At 33.8% G+C, this 19,826-nt stretch overlaps 1 protein-coding gene and 1 long non-coding RNA gene across 7 annotated transcripts in view; both read right to left on the bottom strand.

Moving 5' to 3' along the window:
* Positions 1–855: 855 nt before the first annotated feature.
* LOC122136970 lies at positions 856–10,088 on the bottom strand. 3 transcript variants are annotated; one of them, XR_006154459.1, is made up of 4 exons: positions 9,745–10,088; positions 7,545–7,893; positions 4,641–4,867; positions 856–2,493 (listed from the first exon to the last, which is right to left on the bottom strand). It is a non-coding gene; the product is annotated as an uncharacterized LOC122136970 (long non-coding RNA). The 3 variants fall into 3 exon arrangements; XR_006154458.1 differs by having other exon boundaries at positions 857–2,493; positions 4,650–4,867; positions 9,745–10,073; XR_006154457.1 differs by lacking the exons at positions 856–2,493; positions 4,641–4,867 and adding an exon at positions 5,856–6,847 and having other exon boundaries at positions 9,745–10,060.
* An 890-nt stretch (positions 10,089–10,978) lies between these two features.
* Positions 10,979–19,826, bottom strand: part of tbc1d30 (TBC1 domain family, member 30) — an 18,403-nt gene continuing 9,555 nt past the window's right edge. For 2 of the 4 annotated variants that reach the window (XM_042721676.1, XM_042721675.1), the window contains exons 2-13: positions 18,747–18,808; positions 18,571–18,636; positions 18,348–18,473; positions 17,599–17,784; positions 16,668–16,836; positions 16,407–16,575; positions 16,171–16,276; positions 15,899–16,005; positions 14,991–15,133; positions 14,282–14,488; positions 14,112–14,177; positions 10,979–12,702 (exon numbers count right to left, since the gene is read on the bottom strand). In XM_042721676.1, the coding sequence (XP_042577610.1) occupies positions 11,729–12,702; positions 14,112–14,177; positions 14,282–14,488; positions 14,991–15,133; positions 15,899–16,005; positions 16,171–16,276; positions 16,407–16,575; positions 16,668–16,836; positions 17,599–17,784; positions 18,348–18,413 (2,193 nt within the window). In that variant the 5' untranslated portion in view covers positions 18,414–18,473; positions 18,571–18,636; positions 18,747–18,808 and the 3' untranslated portion in view covers positions 10,979–11,728. The remainder of the gene's footprint in view (positions 12,703–14,111; positions 14,178–14,281; positions 14,489–14,990; positions 15,134–15,898; positions 16,006–16,170; positions 16,277–16,406; positions 16,576–16,667; positions 16,837–17,598; positions 17,785–18,347; positions 18,474–18,570; positions 18,637–18,746; positions 18,809–19,826) is intronic. The other 2 variants (XM_042721674.1, XM_042721677.1) reach the window with 1 other exon arrangement.

The raw sequence follows: 19,826 nt of genomic DNA, 5'->3' as shown, positions 1-19,826 counted from the left end.
AATTCATAGACTGTAAATAAAAAAATAAATAAATAATTTAAGTTAAAGATAAGGTCGAAGATTATTATTGGAGTGTGTTTTACAAGAAAATACGGTCACACTTTATTTTAAGGTGTCCTTGTTATAGTGTAATTATACATTTAAGTACTGATTAATATTAATTAATTCCATGTACTGTACTTATTATATGGTTAGGGTTAGGATTAGTGTTTGGCTTAGGGTTACATGCATGTAATTATGCATCATTTATTTAGTTATTACAATAATAAGTACATGTAACGTGTAACAAGGACACCTTAAAATAAAGTGTATATTAGTTTTTCTACTTAGATTTTATATATATATATATATATATATATATATATATATATATATATATATATATATATATATATATATATATATATATATATATATATATATATAGCATATATATATATATATAGCAAGATAAAACATACATATAAACATAAAACATGCATATTTAAATTATTGCATTATTGTATATGCATTTTGATACATGTATAAAGCATATTTACATTAAAATGCATTGAATTTTAGACAACTTATTTCACAGGAATTCACTGAATGTTTAATTTGGCTGCTCTTGCAGTTGATGAATGACACATGTAAATACCTTATGTACTGATTTCATAACTAAACAGATAAGAGCATGTTGCAAAATTAAATGTCAGGATTAGTTTACAGGTTTAAATATGATATGATTCTTGGACCATGCACCTCCTTTTTTGTTTTTACTTCAAAAACTCTCTATATACCAAATAATACAAACAATATTCCAAAATGATTCCAATATTACTCTCAGATTTTGGAGTTTTCATCTTTTTTTTTTTTTTTCACAAAAACATTTGCCCACTGACTTCATTTGTTTTTCATGCCTCACAATGAACTCTTGAAGACCCACATAACCCTTCAGATGTAGGCTCAGGTCTTACATCTACAGGCTATGTCACACGTTAGACACGTTAGACGTTTTTCCAAACTGCATGTGTGTGCATGTGTGAATGCATGTGCATATTTGTGCTTTAGCGGTATGTTCTTACTGCTCCAGCTGTCAATACTTGAAGTGTAAGGTAATTTAGCCTAAAGGATCACTGTACAAGTTCTGAGGTATGGTATTATAGAGTAAATTTCCAAAAAACTTAACTGAAAGCCTATACTGAAAGGTCCATTCTGCTCACTGACCTCATTTACTTTGAAGCACTTTTTGCCATTCTGTGTGTTTTAGAGTGAAGTTCTATGCTTTATCTGGATTACTGGGTTGTAGCTTAATGTATCCCATGATGCAATTACACGAAATTTACAGGAGAGGTATGTGCCATGAACATAATATCCTTCAATATCGTGTGGAACTAACAAGGCCTCTGAAAGCTTGTTAATTCAAATCCCCAGGTTTTATTTCTGTTTCACTGTTTTTTCTGTAATCCAGCTTATCGGCTGGTAATATTACATTAGTATTTACTGCATTAGCGGATTTGTCATGGGGTCAGTGCGTCACGACAAATTAATTCTCCATATTACATCATGACTTCCTGTGCTTTTACTTGATTGGCCATCAAAATGGGCCATTCTCAGGAAACACGGGAGCCATTTGTGCCAGAAAATAACAGGAAATATGCATCTATTAAATCTTTTTTTTTCATATATTTTTTTTCTTTTATTCATGTATTATATTCATCACATAAATAATATCAGTGCAAAAATAGTTCAGTCTAAAAATGTCTCTGTCGAATCTGATATTACACTGCATTGTTCAGTCAGTATTTTGTGCTTCACAAAGAAACAATATTATGTAATATTAACATATTTTTACATTCTATTTTTGAAATATATGAAAGAATAAATAAAAAGTGAGAAATGTGTGTATATAATAATTGTAAATGTACACAATAAATCCATCAAATACTGTGAATTACACAGCTGCAATTCATAAGGACATTTTATAAATATTCGATTTGTCTCTGTAATTACAGTTGTGTCGATTCTCTATATTGATCATTCTAATATTTAAATATTTTTCACACAGTGAATCAATAACTTTCTAATTTCCTTGTGCCATTTGTATCCTGGTTACCATATCCTACTTTCAATTTACCCTCATTTTATCTCCATTAAAACGCAGCCATTGAGCGTTTGTCCACCTCCACATCCCTGAGTCTGAATAAAGGCCGGTGGAAACTCACTCCAGCAGTTCTGCTCCGTATTACTTACATTATTTGCATTTGATTATGGAAGATTCTCAGAGCAGCTCAATGAGCGGGTCACTGATGTGTACCTGACCGACCGAAGAGCAGGAACCCAAAGAACGGACGTCATTGTTCGCCCTCACGTTCATTCTCCTATGTGTGTGTGTGTGTGTGTGTGTGTGTGTCTGTGTAGATATCGGGATGTATTTTCCCGCGTCCCTCGGTTGCTTTCTTCTCTTCAGAGGAGACATGGTTACCTGGTGCTTTTGGTTTCCTCTGAGGACATCTAAAGGTGAAAGCTGAGAGTTACAAAGACGGATGCGAATGTGAGGTTGTGATGTCTAGGCAACAGAAAGTATTTGAAAACAGACTTGTTGTGTAACCGCGCATCAGAACAGGAATTTGGGAGTCAAAAAAAAAAAGCATATACAAGCAACACATTTGAAACTAGTGGCTCCTGATTAAACACTGAGATATTATGAAGTGAAACAATCAGTCTGTGCAAGAAACAGAACAATATTTACAATAGTAATACCTGTAATTTAGAGCCAAATGGTCCGTAGTGATGCCTGGTTCACAAATGAATCATTCTTTTGAACCGATTCACGGATTGAGCGAGCAGTTGTTTAAGACTACCTTATTTATCTTAATATGCTTTAAACATCTGTGTTTCACATCATTAATTGGGTCCTTTAATAACATAATTGCAGAAATGTTATGTCATTGCATGAATGCATAAACAAACAAGTGTATTGAATAGTGCTGTCAAACGATTAATCGTGATTAATCACATCCAAAATAAAAGTTTGTTTACATAATATGTGTGTGTACTGTATATATTTATTATGCATATAAAAATACAAACACATACTATATTTAGAAAATATTTGCATATATTTACATGTTTATATTTATATTCATAAAATGTATATTATATATAAATATATTTAATATATAAACATACCATATTTTTCTTAAATATATACATGCATGTATGTGTATTTATATATACATAATAAATATACACAGTACACACATATATTTTGTAAACAAAAACTTTTATTTTGGATTAATCGTTTGACAGCACTAGTACTGAACCATTTCATTGAAATGAACTATCATTACAGGTAATAATGCTGTAAATAATGTTGCGTTTCTTGCACAGGCCACTCGTTTCACTTCATAAGACCTTAATATATCATCAGGAACCACAGGTATTCATTTTGTGTTGTCTGTATATTCTTCTTTTTGACTGTCAAGTGGCGATAGCCAAAGATACCACTTTTAGCTAAAAATCCTCTTTACTGTTCTGCTAAAGAAAAAATCACCAGCATGGCCTTAGGGTGAGAAAATTAACAGCAAAATAAAATATTTGGGTGAAGTAATGAATGACTTCTACGTGTCATTTAGTACTAAAAAAACATTGTGTTGACAACACAATTTGTGACGTGGCAATGGACTATAGTACATTGATGATGCGTCAGTGTCTATTAAATTATTCATGAGACTGCATGTTCTTATCCTATGAGCAGACGCTTCGCTTAATTATTCACAACAGCATGTGTTGATTTGCTATGACAGACGATTCAGACTGCGAGACCGCGTACATTGACTAAGAGAGAAATGATCACGAATCGAAGAAAAGAGTTTTGCTTTGTAATAAGAGTTCGACACAAACGCGATTCATTCACTTAGTGAGTATAACCATTTTTACAGCTCTGTGACACAACCCATCAAAAGGCTTATATAAATGCCGCAAAATAAGCCTCAAGTTATCAGAGGTGCAACAGCGTGTTCACATAATATGTTTTTGATGCAGAGTGCACATGGCTGTGCATTATTTGTGTTTTTAATTCGATGGGAGTGAAATGAAACTGTCTGAAACCCATGCTGTCTGTCTCCCCTCTTCCCCCTCCACTCCGCAGCGCACCACGCCCACTTTTTTAGCATTTTTTAAAACCGTGGTGAGAACTAACCAGTGCTGAAACAGGAAGTTTCATGACCCTTTAAAGGTGCTGTATGTAGGATTGACATCGAGTGGTTGAATTAGGTATTGCAGTCCAAATTCAAAATTATTTGATAGGGGTTTTTTCACCTGGCCCTTCCTCCTCAGACTTGCCGCACACGTAGGTTGCCAGATTGACATCACCAACAGTAACGAGCGCACTTGACGATGAATGAAATGAAATACGATGTGTTTTCTGCTAACTGGCAACCCGGGGTGCCGAAATACAATTGGGTAAACTGGCAGTGGGCGGGTTTCACAAACCAAAACAGAGACTGACATTCCGGCCCGTAACGCACATTTTCAAAGGAGAATAACTGACCGTAGCATTGTTTTTTAGGTAAACGAGTATGTAAACTTAGCATGTTTCTTAAATATCTGCAAACATATTATGGTATTTTTATAGTTTAGTAGAGTCAAAAACTTACATACAGCACCTTTAAGTCTCAATGCCAAGATTCCTCTGGCTCGACTGTCTTTCGATGTCACTCAGTAATGTCTCGGGGGTCTGTGCCACGTCCTCTTCCCATCAGTGAACTGCTCTCTTAATCTTTTCCCCTGTTCTGCCTTACTAAAAGCAGAGGGAGAGTGGGAATTGTCCGACTTTTAACAGCTCACTCTGTGCAGTTCAGACAGCTTCTGTGAGATGGAGAAACTAGAAAGAGGAAATTATTTATAAATGCATGTCCACTGTGGAAATGAAGTGAGGTTTTGCTGTTTTTTCAGGTGCAGTGTTTAATTTTTCCACTTTTAGCCCATTTTGGAGGGTAGAGAGGGGATATTTATATGAAGGAAGCAGTCATGTGTTTGGTTGGCATGCAGCATGTTTTACTGTGTTTGCAATAGTTGTGGGAAATTGATTTTGGCTTTATTGTTTGTGATACAAAATATACTTAAACATGTCAATCTTTTGCAAATAGCTCTGCTAAATGCAAAACCAGTATCTTATACAATTTTAAGTACTGCTAACCTTTTAATAAACATGGAATATACATTTATCTTTTATTTGTGTGTATTTGTATGATTTTATTTATTCATATATGTTGTTTTTTCAAAAGTCAGTTTAATCAATAATTAAAATATTCATAATTCTAAAATTGTCTTTTGTTTGTATTTCTTTTTGCATTGGTGTAATTGATTAGCTGCTTTTCAAAGTGGAAATAAGGCGTAGTACTGCATACACATTATTCACTCATATTCTTGTGACTCATGAAGAAACAACAATATTTTATGTAATATTGCATTTTTCTATATTACTGTTTTTTTTCTCCCTTCACACAGCTGGAACAGACCTTGACATGAACAATTTAAATCTAAATCTGAAAATGTCAATTTAAATCTGAAATAAACCATATTTTTAAATAAATGTTAAAAATGTACAAATAAATATAAAAACATTTTAATATATATAATATTTAAAATATTATTTGTAAAAATTAAGGTAAATAAATAATACATATAATATTAAAGTAATTAAATAATTATTTAATTATAAATAATACATATATATAATTATATACACAAACATTTATTTATTTTTATTTATCATTATTGTGATGTATCAATGCATTTATTTATTTAAAAAATCAATTAAATACAGTGAATTATGTATGCAATTATTTATTATAGACTGTTGTGCTGATTATCTATATTGATCGTTCTAATAAAAAATAATTATTTGGACAATAGATCAATGCATTTATTATTTGTTGTATCCTGGTTACCATATCCTGCTTTCAATAGACTTTGACCTATACAAAATGTTTATTTTACTTCTGACAATAACATTATTCTTTCACACCTGCTTACAGTAAATGAGCAACAGCAATGTCTATATGTGTATTTGTATTGCAGGAATTACATGCTTGTGCTAACTTGCAGTTATTGGCACAAAATGAGTCCAAACCACCCAAATATTCACTTTCACTGGTAGGAAGTGCCTGATTACTTCCAATATTAGTCTTATTTGTCTCTCTGTGTTTATGTCTGGCTTCATATCCACATCTTATTCAACTGTGTGTGTCGTTGCACCCATTTTAAGAGCAGGGCATTGTTTCCACAAGGAGGGCTGGAACCTCCCTTATGAGCTGATTTTACGTGCTTTGTGTCGTCAAGCACACAGGACAAAATTTACAATGAAACCATTAATCAAATACATAGTCTGCATTAGTTCCCATGCTCTGTTTATGAGCCCATGGGGACAAAAAGGCAAAGCGTATGTATACAAGTGCAAACACAAGAACTATTTTAGCCGCAGAAAAAAAAAGTAAAATCACTCTGCGGGTCACAAACCAACTGACCTTTTAATAATTGATTTTTATCAGACTATTAAATTTCCATTTGCTGAATGCATGGTTGAAGCTCTTAATGTGTATATGACCTTTCCTGTAGATGAGTCAGTGAGTGGGCATGTCTGCTTGATTATAGTTATTATTACCCCAGAGAACAGCCCTGTCTGCACTTGCCTGCTCTTTACATTGACATGTTATGATTGTGTTTGTCGCTGAATGACACGTAACTTCTGTTATACAAAGAGAAAGTTCATGAATGAGAAATTGAGTGAGTGAAATCGAGAACCGCAGACCAACATCAATGACCGATCAAAACGCAGACCAGAAGAAGTCTTCTGTCAGCTCTAAAAAAAGTTAACAAAATAAAAGTTATAGTCTATATTCATAGAATAACACCTACTTTTGACATTTACTTTGAAATAATTTTCAGTCAGAAACTGCTAGAAAATTTCACATAATTATGAAGAAATGATAAGTAACTATGGACGTTTGTTTCTGCCATGGGATAAAAAAAGAGAAAAAAAGTCAGATTTGCGAGCTATAAACTCTGAATTCTGGCCCTTTTTTCTGTCAATTCTGAGAAAAAAGTCAGAATTGTAAGGTGTAAGGAGTTTTTTTTCAGAATTGCAAGATATAATCACTATTCTGAGAATAAAAGTCGGAATTGCGAGATATAAACTCAGAATTCAGACTTTCTTCTCTGAATTATGAAAAAAATCAACTGTAAGATATAAAGTTGGAATTTATATAAATTCTAAATTCTGACTTTTTTACAAACTTATAATTCTGAAAAGAAAACTATGTAGACTCAGAAGATAGACTCAGAATTCTGAGAAAAAAAAGTTAAGAATTGCAGGACAAAGTTAGAACTGCAAGATATAAAAAAAAGTTGCAATTACTGTACATTTTTATTTGTTTTATTCCATGGCAGAAATAAGCTTCCATACTCCAACAATCTTAGTTTAATTTACAGTATCAGTTGGAAAAAAAACATGTTAATGCATTTTATTAGCTCTTTGAACTTTAATATGAAACTCTCACCTGTACAGCACACACACACAGTGTAAATCTTCACTTCCTCATAGAGTAATCCTGCCGGAAACGCAGAGGAAGTGTGATTACGCCCCGTCATGCATGCATGGATTATAACATGTAGATTATGGCGCAGTCGTGCAGGAGCAGAGCAGAGGACATCAGTGTGGGATTCACGCATGTTGTCCCCGCTCCCGTATGACAGGACGGATAAATAATCCATGTCTGAACCGGATTGAGGGATTACTGTGGCCATCACTCGGCCAGTTAATTAACAAAACGGAAGTATCTCTGCTTCTGAATAAAGTCATTACTGGGTCACTGGGTGGGACAGGAATGGGGTTTTCCACAGGAACTTCTGGGAAAACAGAAGTCACATTGCATCATCATAACACATCCATATAATGCGGACCTTACAAACAAACAAATTATTTTTATTTTATTTATTATTTTTTAATTATGATGTTTTTTTAATAAAATGGCAATAAGTTTTCAGCTGTGGATCATGTGGCTAGAAAAATCCCAAACACCTTATTTTAATTTTATTCATTATTTAATTTTTAATTATTATTTTTTATTGTTTTATTAGCGAGATGTTTTCAGATGGTAGAATCATCACAAACAAAATTTGTTTTACTTGTTTTCAACCATTTTTCAGTTGTGGATCAAAAAATCTGGTATTAAAATTAAATAGAAATAAACTTTTTAGAATTTTAAAAATTTGAAAACAAATCAAAAAAGAAACGGAAGTTTCTGCTCTATTTCTAATAGGTCGCTATAATCTAAATTAATATCATTGATCATATGACTGATGGTCAGATGTTCTTGCTTCCAATGAAACATTTTCAAATCATACATGAAAAAATAATCATTGGTTGTTTTTTCACGGGAGACACTAAGAAATGTGAAAATTAATTTGAATCAATTTGATTTCTGACCCCTGCAAGCTTCAAGCAACACCTTGATGACCAGAAAAACAAACTCGGTCAGTCGCATCATTCATAGGTGAATTTCAAGCTTGTCCTTTGCTCTGTGAGACAAATTGGCCCCTGAGGATATCATACGTGGAGTAAATACAAGCCGAACTCGGCATCTTGCCAGTCTCAACAGGCACGTCTGCCCATTCGATCAGTACACTAAATTCAGAACATTCCAGAATCCCTTGGGAAATCTGCATCCAACATTTTCTCACAAGGACACAGTGATGCATAAATCCAGCACAAATGACACTCAGGGTTTATTTGGGTCTTTAGGGGAGATTAAACAATAAACTGGAGCTGAAGGAGTTTTAAGGCCTGTTGATTCCAATGCATTTCTTTTTGAAACACTGCATCTTCATATTAGCCGGAGTCAAGGAAACATCTTTCCTCATGTGGATTTATGAAAACTGATGTTTTTATAGATTAATTATTGGATCCTGAAGAAGCACTGTGGCGCCTGCTGAACACCATTACAATAAAACCATGTCAATAATGTCTCTGTGTGGAAGAGAAGAGCTGATGTTTGAGCCCATCATGATGATGACATGTATATATTTGTGTTTCTTCTCCCTAAAGGAAGTCATAACCCTAATTACTTTATGACCAACATGACCTTTCTCTGCCTGTTTGGGCAAAGAGGGTTACACGTCTTTCATCTTTATGAAATCTCATTAAAAGGGCTTATATTTATTGAAATATGCTTTCAATTAGTTATTTGTTACATTATTTATATAATTAACAGGGCATTTCTCCCACAATCAGCTCCTACACTGTATGAGGCTATTTGAGAAGTAAAACTAAGCTAGTTTAACAGCGACATCTAGTGTTCAATCATTACCAAATCTATAAAACAAAGAAGAGGGAGTGTAAAGGGAAAAACAATATCCCTCCATTTTCGTCAGGTCATAAAATTAACCAGAAATCTGGAAAATCCCCAACTGTAAACTGTTTTAAATACACGTTTCTTATCACCTGAGGCCTAACGCACGGCTGCTAATAAAACACATAAACTGCTGGTAACAGCAAACGTGTCATTTATGCAATAGCTAGCTTAACTATTAAATACTTAGTCATAAATATTTTCCAGCTTTTTGCATGCTCCCATATTAAGATGCTATTGCTACTAAATATATTGCATGATTATAGTTGTCTGCTTAGGATTTAAGAAGTAAACAAGTGTTAACAATGCAACGCACATATGCTACAAAACACAATATCTTGTTACTCACCGAATTTATCGGACTTTTACTGCAGTGCTTGTCAGTTTGGCCTCGTTCATGACTTCATACAGCAGCCACTGAAAGCTTTTGGGACGGTAACCACACTGAAGCATGTCGTTGTTGGCTGTAACGTATTAAAACCGTATCATATAACACTGGGGCGAATTATTTTTGAAAGGAAAAAAATGGCTAAATATTCTAAAGAACTATTTAACATTAAGTTAAAACTTCGGTTGTGGTTATGAAATGTTAGCGGAACATGTTACTAATTAACTTGATTCCACTACTGCACCTGTCAACTAGTGGTGAACTGAATTCATGCTTTCCAAATACCAGCTGATTAGTAGAAAATCAAGCAATTCAGGAAAAGATTAATTTGTTACATGCTTTTAGACTATTTAAAAATAGTGCAAAGTTTTCACAAGACAGTGGTGGCTTCAACCAACCTTTTGATGCTTAAGACACCTAAAGTAATAAAGTAAACATGTAACAGTTTCTATGAACAAAGAGCTTATGCAACTCCGTGCATTAAAGTTGCAGAAAAGGAACTCGCTGTACATTCTGAAATCTCACAACACACTGATGCAACACCACAGACAAACAATTATATTGCAGTTAAACCAGTTATATTGGTTATATTGCAGTGAGTTTCAGGTCGACTTAAGCAAGCACAGGCCTTGATTTGATATTTTATACATCATACGAAGGTAACAATTCTTTACAGTATGGAAGGAACTAAAAACAGGTCCAAAAGACATTACATACTAAGTGAAAATTATACCTATTATACTCTCAAAATCTAAATATCATGGTGTTACATGGTGGATGTGAGTGGATAAACAGGACTTTAAACAGATAATAAGCTCTTAACTGTCTGGTGTTGGTGTAGTTTCTGGAAGGTTTTTAAAGAGCCAAATATAAAACCTCTTCAGGCTGAATGCATCTTATATTTTAATTATTCATGAGGCCCTTGTAACGATGGCAGATTAAATGCCCAGAAGACACTCATATAACCATGTCAGTGTGAGATACTGGTTGTTATTTTGGTTCAAAACAACAGAATATTCCACTTTCATACAACATGCATACATTTCCATTCAGTTCATCCATGTAGGAGGATTACATGTTTTGAAAAAAAAGTGTCATATTATGCCTGAAAAACTAATATTGTGGTTTTAATTCAAAAGTAAACACAAATGACTTATTGGAGTGGAAACAACAGAAATAAGTAGAAACTGAAGAGTTTTTTTTTCATACTTGCACGTCTTTTATTCTTTGTGGGGCATTTGTGATCCTCCACTACTCATAAGCACCAAAGATTAATAGAGAGAAAAGAAACATTCAAAGGGACGTTAAATTGCAGGATAGTTTTGACCAGAGCATCAAAAAAAGAGACCTTAATGAGAACTTGTGTCATTCAGATGGCAAATGAATAATTTACTAAGGAAAGATCAAAATAAGAGAAACATGAATGGCTTGACATAATTGGAAAATGAACACCAGTGTGGTCAAAAATAACAGAAACAAGCGAACATGGAAAATTTGTTGACTTTATATGATTAAATAGTGTAAATGGCTGCTAAAAAATCCTTTTGGACTGTGCAATGCAGAACTGCAGCATTTCCCAGTCATTTAGCATGAGTATTTTACATACATGTGATTTTCTGAGCTTTGAAGCATGTAAGTAAACATACACAGTGCATTGTAGCGAATACTGCTGACCTGAACATGCAACAAGAGATACTTTCAATGTCGGGTATAATTCCCAAATGTTTACGTAGGGTTTCATTAAAAAAAAAGAAAAGAAACAGCCTTCATAAATTCATGTTATAAACTTCATGGAAGCATTACATTATTAAATATTGTTTCTAAATGTAGATGTTTTGGAGTGTCTTGGAAGAGTACTAGAGATGTGCTTTCGTGGTTGGAGTTTTGAACCCAAACGTATCGATATGAAGAATCAAATATGTGCTCGTCTGTAGTCGACGATTCATCATCGCCGCCTTGTGGTGTTTCCAATATGGTTCATGCTTCTGCTCATCTGGGGAAAGTGCACGTTTGGAGTCCTGGCAGTTGGACCGTAGAGGCCCAAATTTCTGGCAGTGATGGACTTGCGAGGGGTTTTGATGCATGGGAACGGGGAAAAGATCTGCTGTGGTTTCAGAGGTTCTCCTGCTGACGCTGAAGGGCTTCTTTTGAGGGAACCTCCGCTTTCTGAGCCGGATGAGTCTGAACCTGGATGGCAGGTGGATGGGAGCAGAGCTGAGGCCATGGGTTTGGGCTCTGGCTGGGGTTCTGGAGGTGGAGTCGGTGTATTTGGATCTGAAGCTGATTCTGGAGGTGGAGTTGGTGTAGGTGCATCAGAAGCTGGTTCTGGAGATGATGTAGATGGATCAGAAGCTGGTTCTGGAGATGATGTAGATGGATCAGAACCTGGCTCTGGAGATGATGTAGATGGATCAGAAGCTGCGTCTAGTTGTGGAGTTGGATCAGAAGCTGCTTCTGATGAAAGTTCTGGTTCCAGTTCCAAAGAAGACAAGTGCTTGTTGATCTCGTGGAGATCTTCTCCTTCTCCAGAGCTGTGGTCTTGCTGAGAGACATCTGAGCTTACAGTCTCAACCTTCTCTTGCTCTTCATCCTCACGTCTTCTCTCTTCAGATGCTTCTTCTGTTTTGCTCATTTGTTCGTCTTCTATCTCCAGAGAATCATCAAACCCGAGTTGTGCCCGTGCCCTGGCGATGTTCCTCCGGTGCGCTCGCACATGTGTGCGCCAGGGTGAGTGATGTCTGGCCCGAATCATCTGATCCTGGCTGGGTGTGGAGTGGGCTTGAGGCCCTTCACCGTTATGGATGATCCCGTTCTTTGAGGACCGCTGACTGGGTCTGGGCCTCCTGCCCAGGAGAAGATGGTTGACCACAGGGGAGGGACCGATTTGGGAGGGAAGGATACTGGTGGCTGGACACTTATCTGTGAAAAATCAATATCAGTGAGTAAGAAAACACTAGTTTTTGTAAACGGACTGCCAAAGTCAACATGAAAAGTGGTTTCAAAGGCTGACAGTATGTTAAAAGACATATAGAAGTTATATAAATAATATTATTCTTACATAGAGATATTATATAAATTATATATACACTACTGTTAAATTTTTTGGGATCAGTACATTTTTTATTTTAATTTTGAAAGCAATTAATGCTTTATTACACAAAAGTGACAGGAGCGACATTTATAATGCATATATAATATAATAGACTACTTTTAGATTACTTTTGAATTAAAACGTTCATCACATTGATTTAAATAGGATAATCTTGTACCATACTGATATAAAAATACAAAAATTCCTATAAATAAATTCCTATTATATATAAATATATAATAAGTTACATATACACACATACACATACATATATATATATATATATATATATATATATAATAATATATATATATATATATATATATATGTATATTTATATGTATAAATAAATACACACACACACACACACACACACGTATAATTTAATATATAATAAAATAAGAAAATAGAAATAATATAAATAAATTCAACATAATTATACAATTTATTTTTAAAACAATGTGCAGTTATGGATTGTGCACATTAAGAATGTGTTCTAAAAATAAATACGACCTATTATGAATTCATTTTAAAATAAATTAATGCCATTAATTAAATGCTTTTAATCTTTTAATTCAATCAAAAAGTGGCAGTGAAGACTTGAACTTTCTATTCATCCCAGAATCCAGATAAAAATAATGATTTATATAATAAATGAATTATAATTTATAATAAATTTTTTAATAAATTTTTACTTTTTTGTTAGTTTTTTGTTTTAAATTGCTAAAAATATTTTGTTATGTTTTTGTTTTTTGTGATGTTTGTTATGGAAATATTATGGGGTTTATTTTGAATTTATGTTGTCTTTTATTATGTTGTATCCTTTTCATGTATAAGCTGGTGTGTATTGCTATATATATTTTTTTCTTTTTTTTTTTTTTTTGCCTTTATTAGTTTAGGACAGTATTTTCAGACAGGAAGCAAAGTGGGAGAGAGAGGGGGGGATGGGATCAGGAAAGGTCAGCGAGCCGGGGCTTGAACTCGGGACTCCTGAAGCACAACAGCACTATATGTATATGTCAATATTTTAAGAAATGTAAATGTAAAAGTAATTAACAAGCTTTAGCATGTACCAATCCACTGCAAAGCAAATATCATGATTTTAATCAATTCAACTGTCACCAAAATGCCAAACGAAGTGTGATTTTTTGCATTACACAGTAGCAGACCCGACACCGATCAAATACTGCACCAATTATCTAGAATGAAACCATAGTTGACCCATGAAAATCAGTACCAGTGTGGTGCTTCTGCTGTTTACTGGCTTGATGAGGTTCAATAGTTTCTGCTTCCACTCGAGGTCCTGGGAAAAATGTCACAACTCACTGACCAACACTACATACTATCCCTTCTGTCACTTCCTGAACTCATCTACAACTGAAAAACACTCAAAATGAAGACCTGTACCTGTGTGGATGTACAGGAGCCCAGCCTGCTGCTGTTGTTTCTGTTTGATGCGTGAGTACTGTTTCTTCAGCGCGCTGATGTCGGTGCTCATGCGCTCCAGCATCATGCTGTTGATGGCTGCCTGGTGCTCGGCCCGTCCCGCGCCCACCGCCCCGGGACTCAGCTCGGCCATGTTACTGCCGTGAGAGCTCTGCTCCACTCTCTGATCTGCAGAGCAGATGAAAACACAAAGAAAACACCTAAAATGAAAATCCAAGAATATCTGAGAAACATTTTATTGGGTAACTTGAATAATGGCTGCGTTGGCTCCTTTCCAAACCTTTCATTTATGTTGCACTGAAACTGAAGGCTGTAATTAAGGATTCGACCCACCACAGATACAACAAGAACTAACAAATCCACTGAGAATTAAATCCATTTGAGGACAAATTCAGACAGGATTGGGAAGGATTTGCCAAGGTTAGGTTGGCAGAGTGAGCTACACTGAGCTCATATTTCCATTACTCCATGAGATCACCCTTATTTTGCAATACAGCTTTAGAGAAGCATGAAATGACAAACATTATATGAAACATCTTGTGCATTTGATAAATTCCTGTGTTCAGCAGGATATAAATCATGGAGCAGGAGTGAAGTTTGTAACCTCACAGACTGCACTGCACTAATGTGCTTTCAGCTTTTGGCTTATGAAAGATAATAAGACACAGACCTTTAAGGTGCTTTTGGTATCTTTGGATCTCAGGGGCCAGAAGTCCTCCAAGAGGCCCCAGGCAACCCAGAGCGGTGACAATAGAGTCTTCATCATCCATGTCAGCATCATCATCATCACTCTCCCATCCATGGAGTGCAAGACTATACATGGGGAAAAAACAACATTAAACATTAAATAAAACAGACATTATATTATGAAAAAGTAACACATTTAAAAAAAATAAAATAGAAAGAAGACCCAGAAAATTAATTAAATATTTAATAAATTAAATTATACAGTTTACATTATGTAACAGTAAATGTTGTATTTATTAATAAAATAGTTTTAATATTTTAAAAATAGAAACAAAAATAAAAGTAATAAACTTTAACATGAAGTAATTAAGCATGAAAATATAAAGAAATTAATTAATATAATTGAAAAACAAAATACTTTTTAGAATATTTTTAAATATAATAAAATCAAAATAAAATAAATTAAAATATAATATTATATAATAAAAATTACATATTTTGCAGAATAAAATAGATAGATGAAATTGAAAACAAATATTTAAAAAATAATAAAAAATTAAGAACAAAATAATCCAAAATAATTTAATTAAATAATAACTGAAATATGTAAATAAATATTTTAAAATAGAGAGAAATACAAGAAAAATGTACATGCTTTATTACGGCACTGTTGCATACCTACATCTCTTCTTTAAAGTCAAAAATGATGTTTAAACTGAGTATAACGTTTGTGCAGATAAGGCAGAACATTTGCATTTGATATTTGCATGCCAATATACAATAATATGTGCCATAAAACAACACCCTGCAGTCATGTTCACGTGTTATGACTACTAAACTCTCACGGATGCCATCTGTGCTGTGGGCGTCGAGTGTCTTCAGCTCTCATACCTGCTGTTCGCTCTGACAGGGGTCGGGAACGGGGTGATGTTGTAGGTGTATTTCTCCCTGAGCTCAGCCAGCTGGGGGAACGGGAACGGGGCCACAGAGTAGACCGTCTGTCGGGACGTAAACACAAGCTTTTAGCCCCAATAGCAAACTTCCGGCATTTTCAACACTATTTTGCAACATTAAAGCTATTATAGTTGATTTAGTTCTACGATAAGGTTTATATATAATTAATTACTTTAATTATTCAAGATCTTTTATATGCCTAGTCTTACCTGCATGAGTTCATTGGAGTCGATAAGGTTGTGCTCCAGCATTTCCTGCGTCAGGCAGCCCATAGTACTATAAAATTCATCTGCAGTCTGGCACTCCTCAATTCGCCTGAGAGAGAGATGTAGAACACTTGATACAAGCTGAAAATTATCTCATATTTAATTTATGATCCAATTTTTCTTTGGAATCTGGCCTATTCTGCCACTCTCTATCATAGACATGTGATTGATAAACTTACTCTCCAAGTTTGGCCCAGATGGCGAGAGCTACACGCAGCAGCATTTCAGAGCCCTCAAAGAAGACCGAGTCCCAGATCTTCAGCACGGTGTGATGGGGTAAACAAGTGGCAAACATGGTCAGAAACCACTGCATGGTGAAGACGTTGGTGAGCGGAGGCTCATAGCTCCCTGAAACACAATGCCGACACATTACAGTTGACCTGGAACAGACATCGTTCTTTTGCATCCATATGCTATATATATACAGGGTTGCTACACACCTCCTCCTTCCCTATTAGCTACTTTCTGGAGATGGTGGAGATGCTGAGAAAGTTCTGGAAGCTTCAGTCGCAGGAGATCTCTGAACACAGCCATGTCCACTGAGAGGGCACGCAGGTTATTGGCGAAGTAACTATCGGGAAGCACTTTATCGATCAGATAGATCATCACCTTTCAAAAAACAAAAATAAAAGATAATGAATTTTAGCAGATTTTCTTGCTTATATAATAATATAATAATCTGAATGCATTAAATAATTATTAAATATTAAATAAGATATAATAATATATATTTAAAAAAAAACATTAATGTGATCTGACCAATAAAATTATTTAAAAAAAGGAATTAAATATTTTAAAATTAAGAAAAAGAAAAAGAAAAGAATAATTCAAAAAGAAAAGAAAAAGAAAAATCAAAAGGAGACAAAAATAAAATAAAATCCATGCATGTAATAAAATATTTAAAAAATAATAAATTATAAAATTAAAAAAATAACATTTTAAAAATGTTAACTTTTTAAATAAAATAGAAAAAAAACTAAAAGAATAAACATATCTTTAAATAAAATATTAAATAAAAAATGTATAGAATTAAAATCACACACACACACACGTGTTATATGTATGTTGGATAACTGTCGGATGAATAATTTGCTAATTTTTATCATAGTTCTTAGAGCACATTAATAATCAGAAATGAAGTTTTGATATATTTAAGGTAGGAGATTTACAAAATATCTTCATGGAACATGATCTTTACGTAATATTCTAATGATTTTTGGCCTATATAATTTATTTTTGGCTATTGCTACAAACATACCCATGCAATTTAAGACTGTTTTTTTGGTCCAAGGTCACAAACAAGTAAATAACAGCCAAAAATAAATGTTTAAAAAAAAATAATTCACAGAGCACATAGGTGTCTAGACAAACCTTCAACGCATCTCCTTCATTTCCCTCTGTGACCTCCAGGATGAGGGCGGCCAGAACATTGAAGCCCTGACAGTATCCGACAGTCTTGTTCCAGCGGGCATATGCCAGCAGCACCCGCTTCAGCACCACACGGTCCTGCTCCGCCTCCTGGCCACAGTATGAACTGCAGCCGGTCCTGTGCAGGTCCTGAATGAGGCAGGAAACAAAGTGTTACTGGTCTTATGTAAATAAGCACAATGAACTTTGCTCATTTGTGCACACGTGTCAGATAGATCACTTTTCTCTTTCATCCAGAGCTACACAAACACACCTCCTGTTACATTACCCAAAATCTGATGCACTATAATGAGCAAATATCCTGCAGCACCATATAACCTTTTATCTGACTCGATTCCATTAAAGATCTCTAACGCTAAACGCCTACTCTAAAGCCATGATTTATTTACTTGCCTTATAATGACTGTACAACTTGTATTGCCTATTTAGTGACTTCATGTGTATATACATATATATATATATATCTTATATATATATATATATATATATATATATTATATATATATATATATATATATATATATATATATATATATATATATATATATATATAAAATACACCTTAAAATTAAATAATGGAAGCCCATTTCAGCAATAAAAAATAAATAAATAAATAAATAAAGGCAATATGTGACCTTTATCACTTTTTGTGAGTTTCTATCTCACAATTTGGACTTAATATACACACATACCTTCACGATTTGGATTCCCAAAGTGTCATCATCTGGATTGCTGTGATCATTGAAAGCGAATCTCATTGTTTTCTCCCAGTCTATGGAGATGCTGTGGAGGTACTGGTCAGCTAGGGTCAGCCATACCTATACCAAAAAACCTCAACCATTATACAGTACATAAAATGTCATAGATATGAAAACACTACTAGTGTCTGAAAAGAGAAATTTCCAACACATATACCCTCTTCCTCCACTCCTTGGGAATCCCTACTGGGAGTCTGGCTACTGCCTTCAGAGCGTCGTACCACTACAGAGCAAAACAAACACAAACAATCAACATGCAAACCAAAATGTTTATTTATTTCTATTTAGGGGGAGTTGGACACACATCTTCAACAGTGGGTAACTAATACATACTTGTTGAAAGCCGTTCTTGCCTAAAGAAGGTTCGATAGTGAACTTCAACCTGGTGTCCACCCCTAAAAAAAAAAAAAAAAAAAAAAAAAAAAAAAAAAAAAAAAAAAAAAAAAAAAAAAAAAAAAAAAAAAAAAAATTTAAAAAAAAAAAAAAAAAAGAAACCAAAAAAAAAAAAAAGACACAAAACAAAACGTGGACATCAGTGGGACAATAATGAACCATATTATAGACAGTCTTCTCTGGAGTCGCTGCAGTGTGTGTCTCATTAACAAAAAATGAAATGCAGGGCGGATACGGTGATTTTGACCACTTCATTTTAAAAAAAACTGAAAAAATAGCCAACTAAAATGCAAGATTGCACAGACAAGTAGTTGTATTTTTAAAAAAAAAGAAAAAGGAAAAAAAGATGAATGTTGTTTGGTCAGAAACATCCTGTGGTAATTCATCACAATCATCAATTTTCTTCATATACTGTGTGTGATGTATATATATATATATATATCACACACACACCACCTACATATATAGTACATATAGATTATATATATATATACACACATATATATTGTATCTATATATATATAAATATATATATATATATACCACATACATATATGATACCACATATAATCTAATATACACACCGATATACATTATATATATGGATAACACACACACACACACATATATATACCCACCCCATATATATACACACACATAAGATCACACACACATATCCACACACAACCATATATATAGATATATATAAGATATATATATTCTCTATATATATTATATATATCTATAATAGATAATATAGATATATATATCACACCAGACATATATCTACACACAACTATATTACACACACACATATATACACCACACTACAATATATATATATACAACCCTACACACATAATAATACATACATATACATATATATATATATTATATAATTATATATATATATATAGACACAACACACAACACACCACACATATATTATATATATATAATATATATATTATATATATACACACATACACCACACACATATAGATACACCACATATATATA

The sequence above is a fragment of the Cyprinus carpio genome, chromosome B4 (genome assembly GCF_018340385.1).
Source record: "Cyprinus carpio isolate SPL01 chromosome B4, ASM1834038v1, whole genome shotgun sequence".
Classification (NCBI taxonomy): Eukaryota; Metazoa; Chordata; class Actinopteri; order Cypriniformes; family Cyprinidae; genus Cyprinus; species Cyprinus carpio.
The sequence above is the reverse complement of the archived record's forward strand: the minus strand, read 5'-3'. Positions and strand labels throughout refer to the sequence as shown.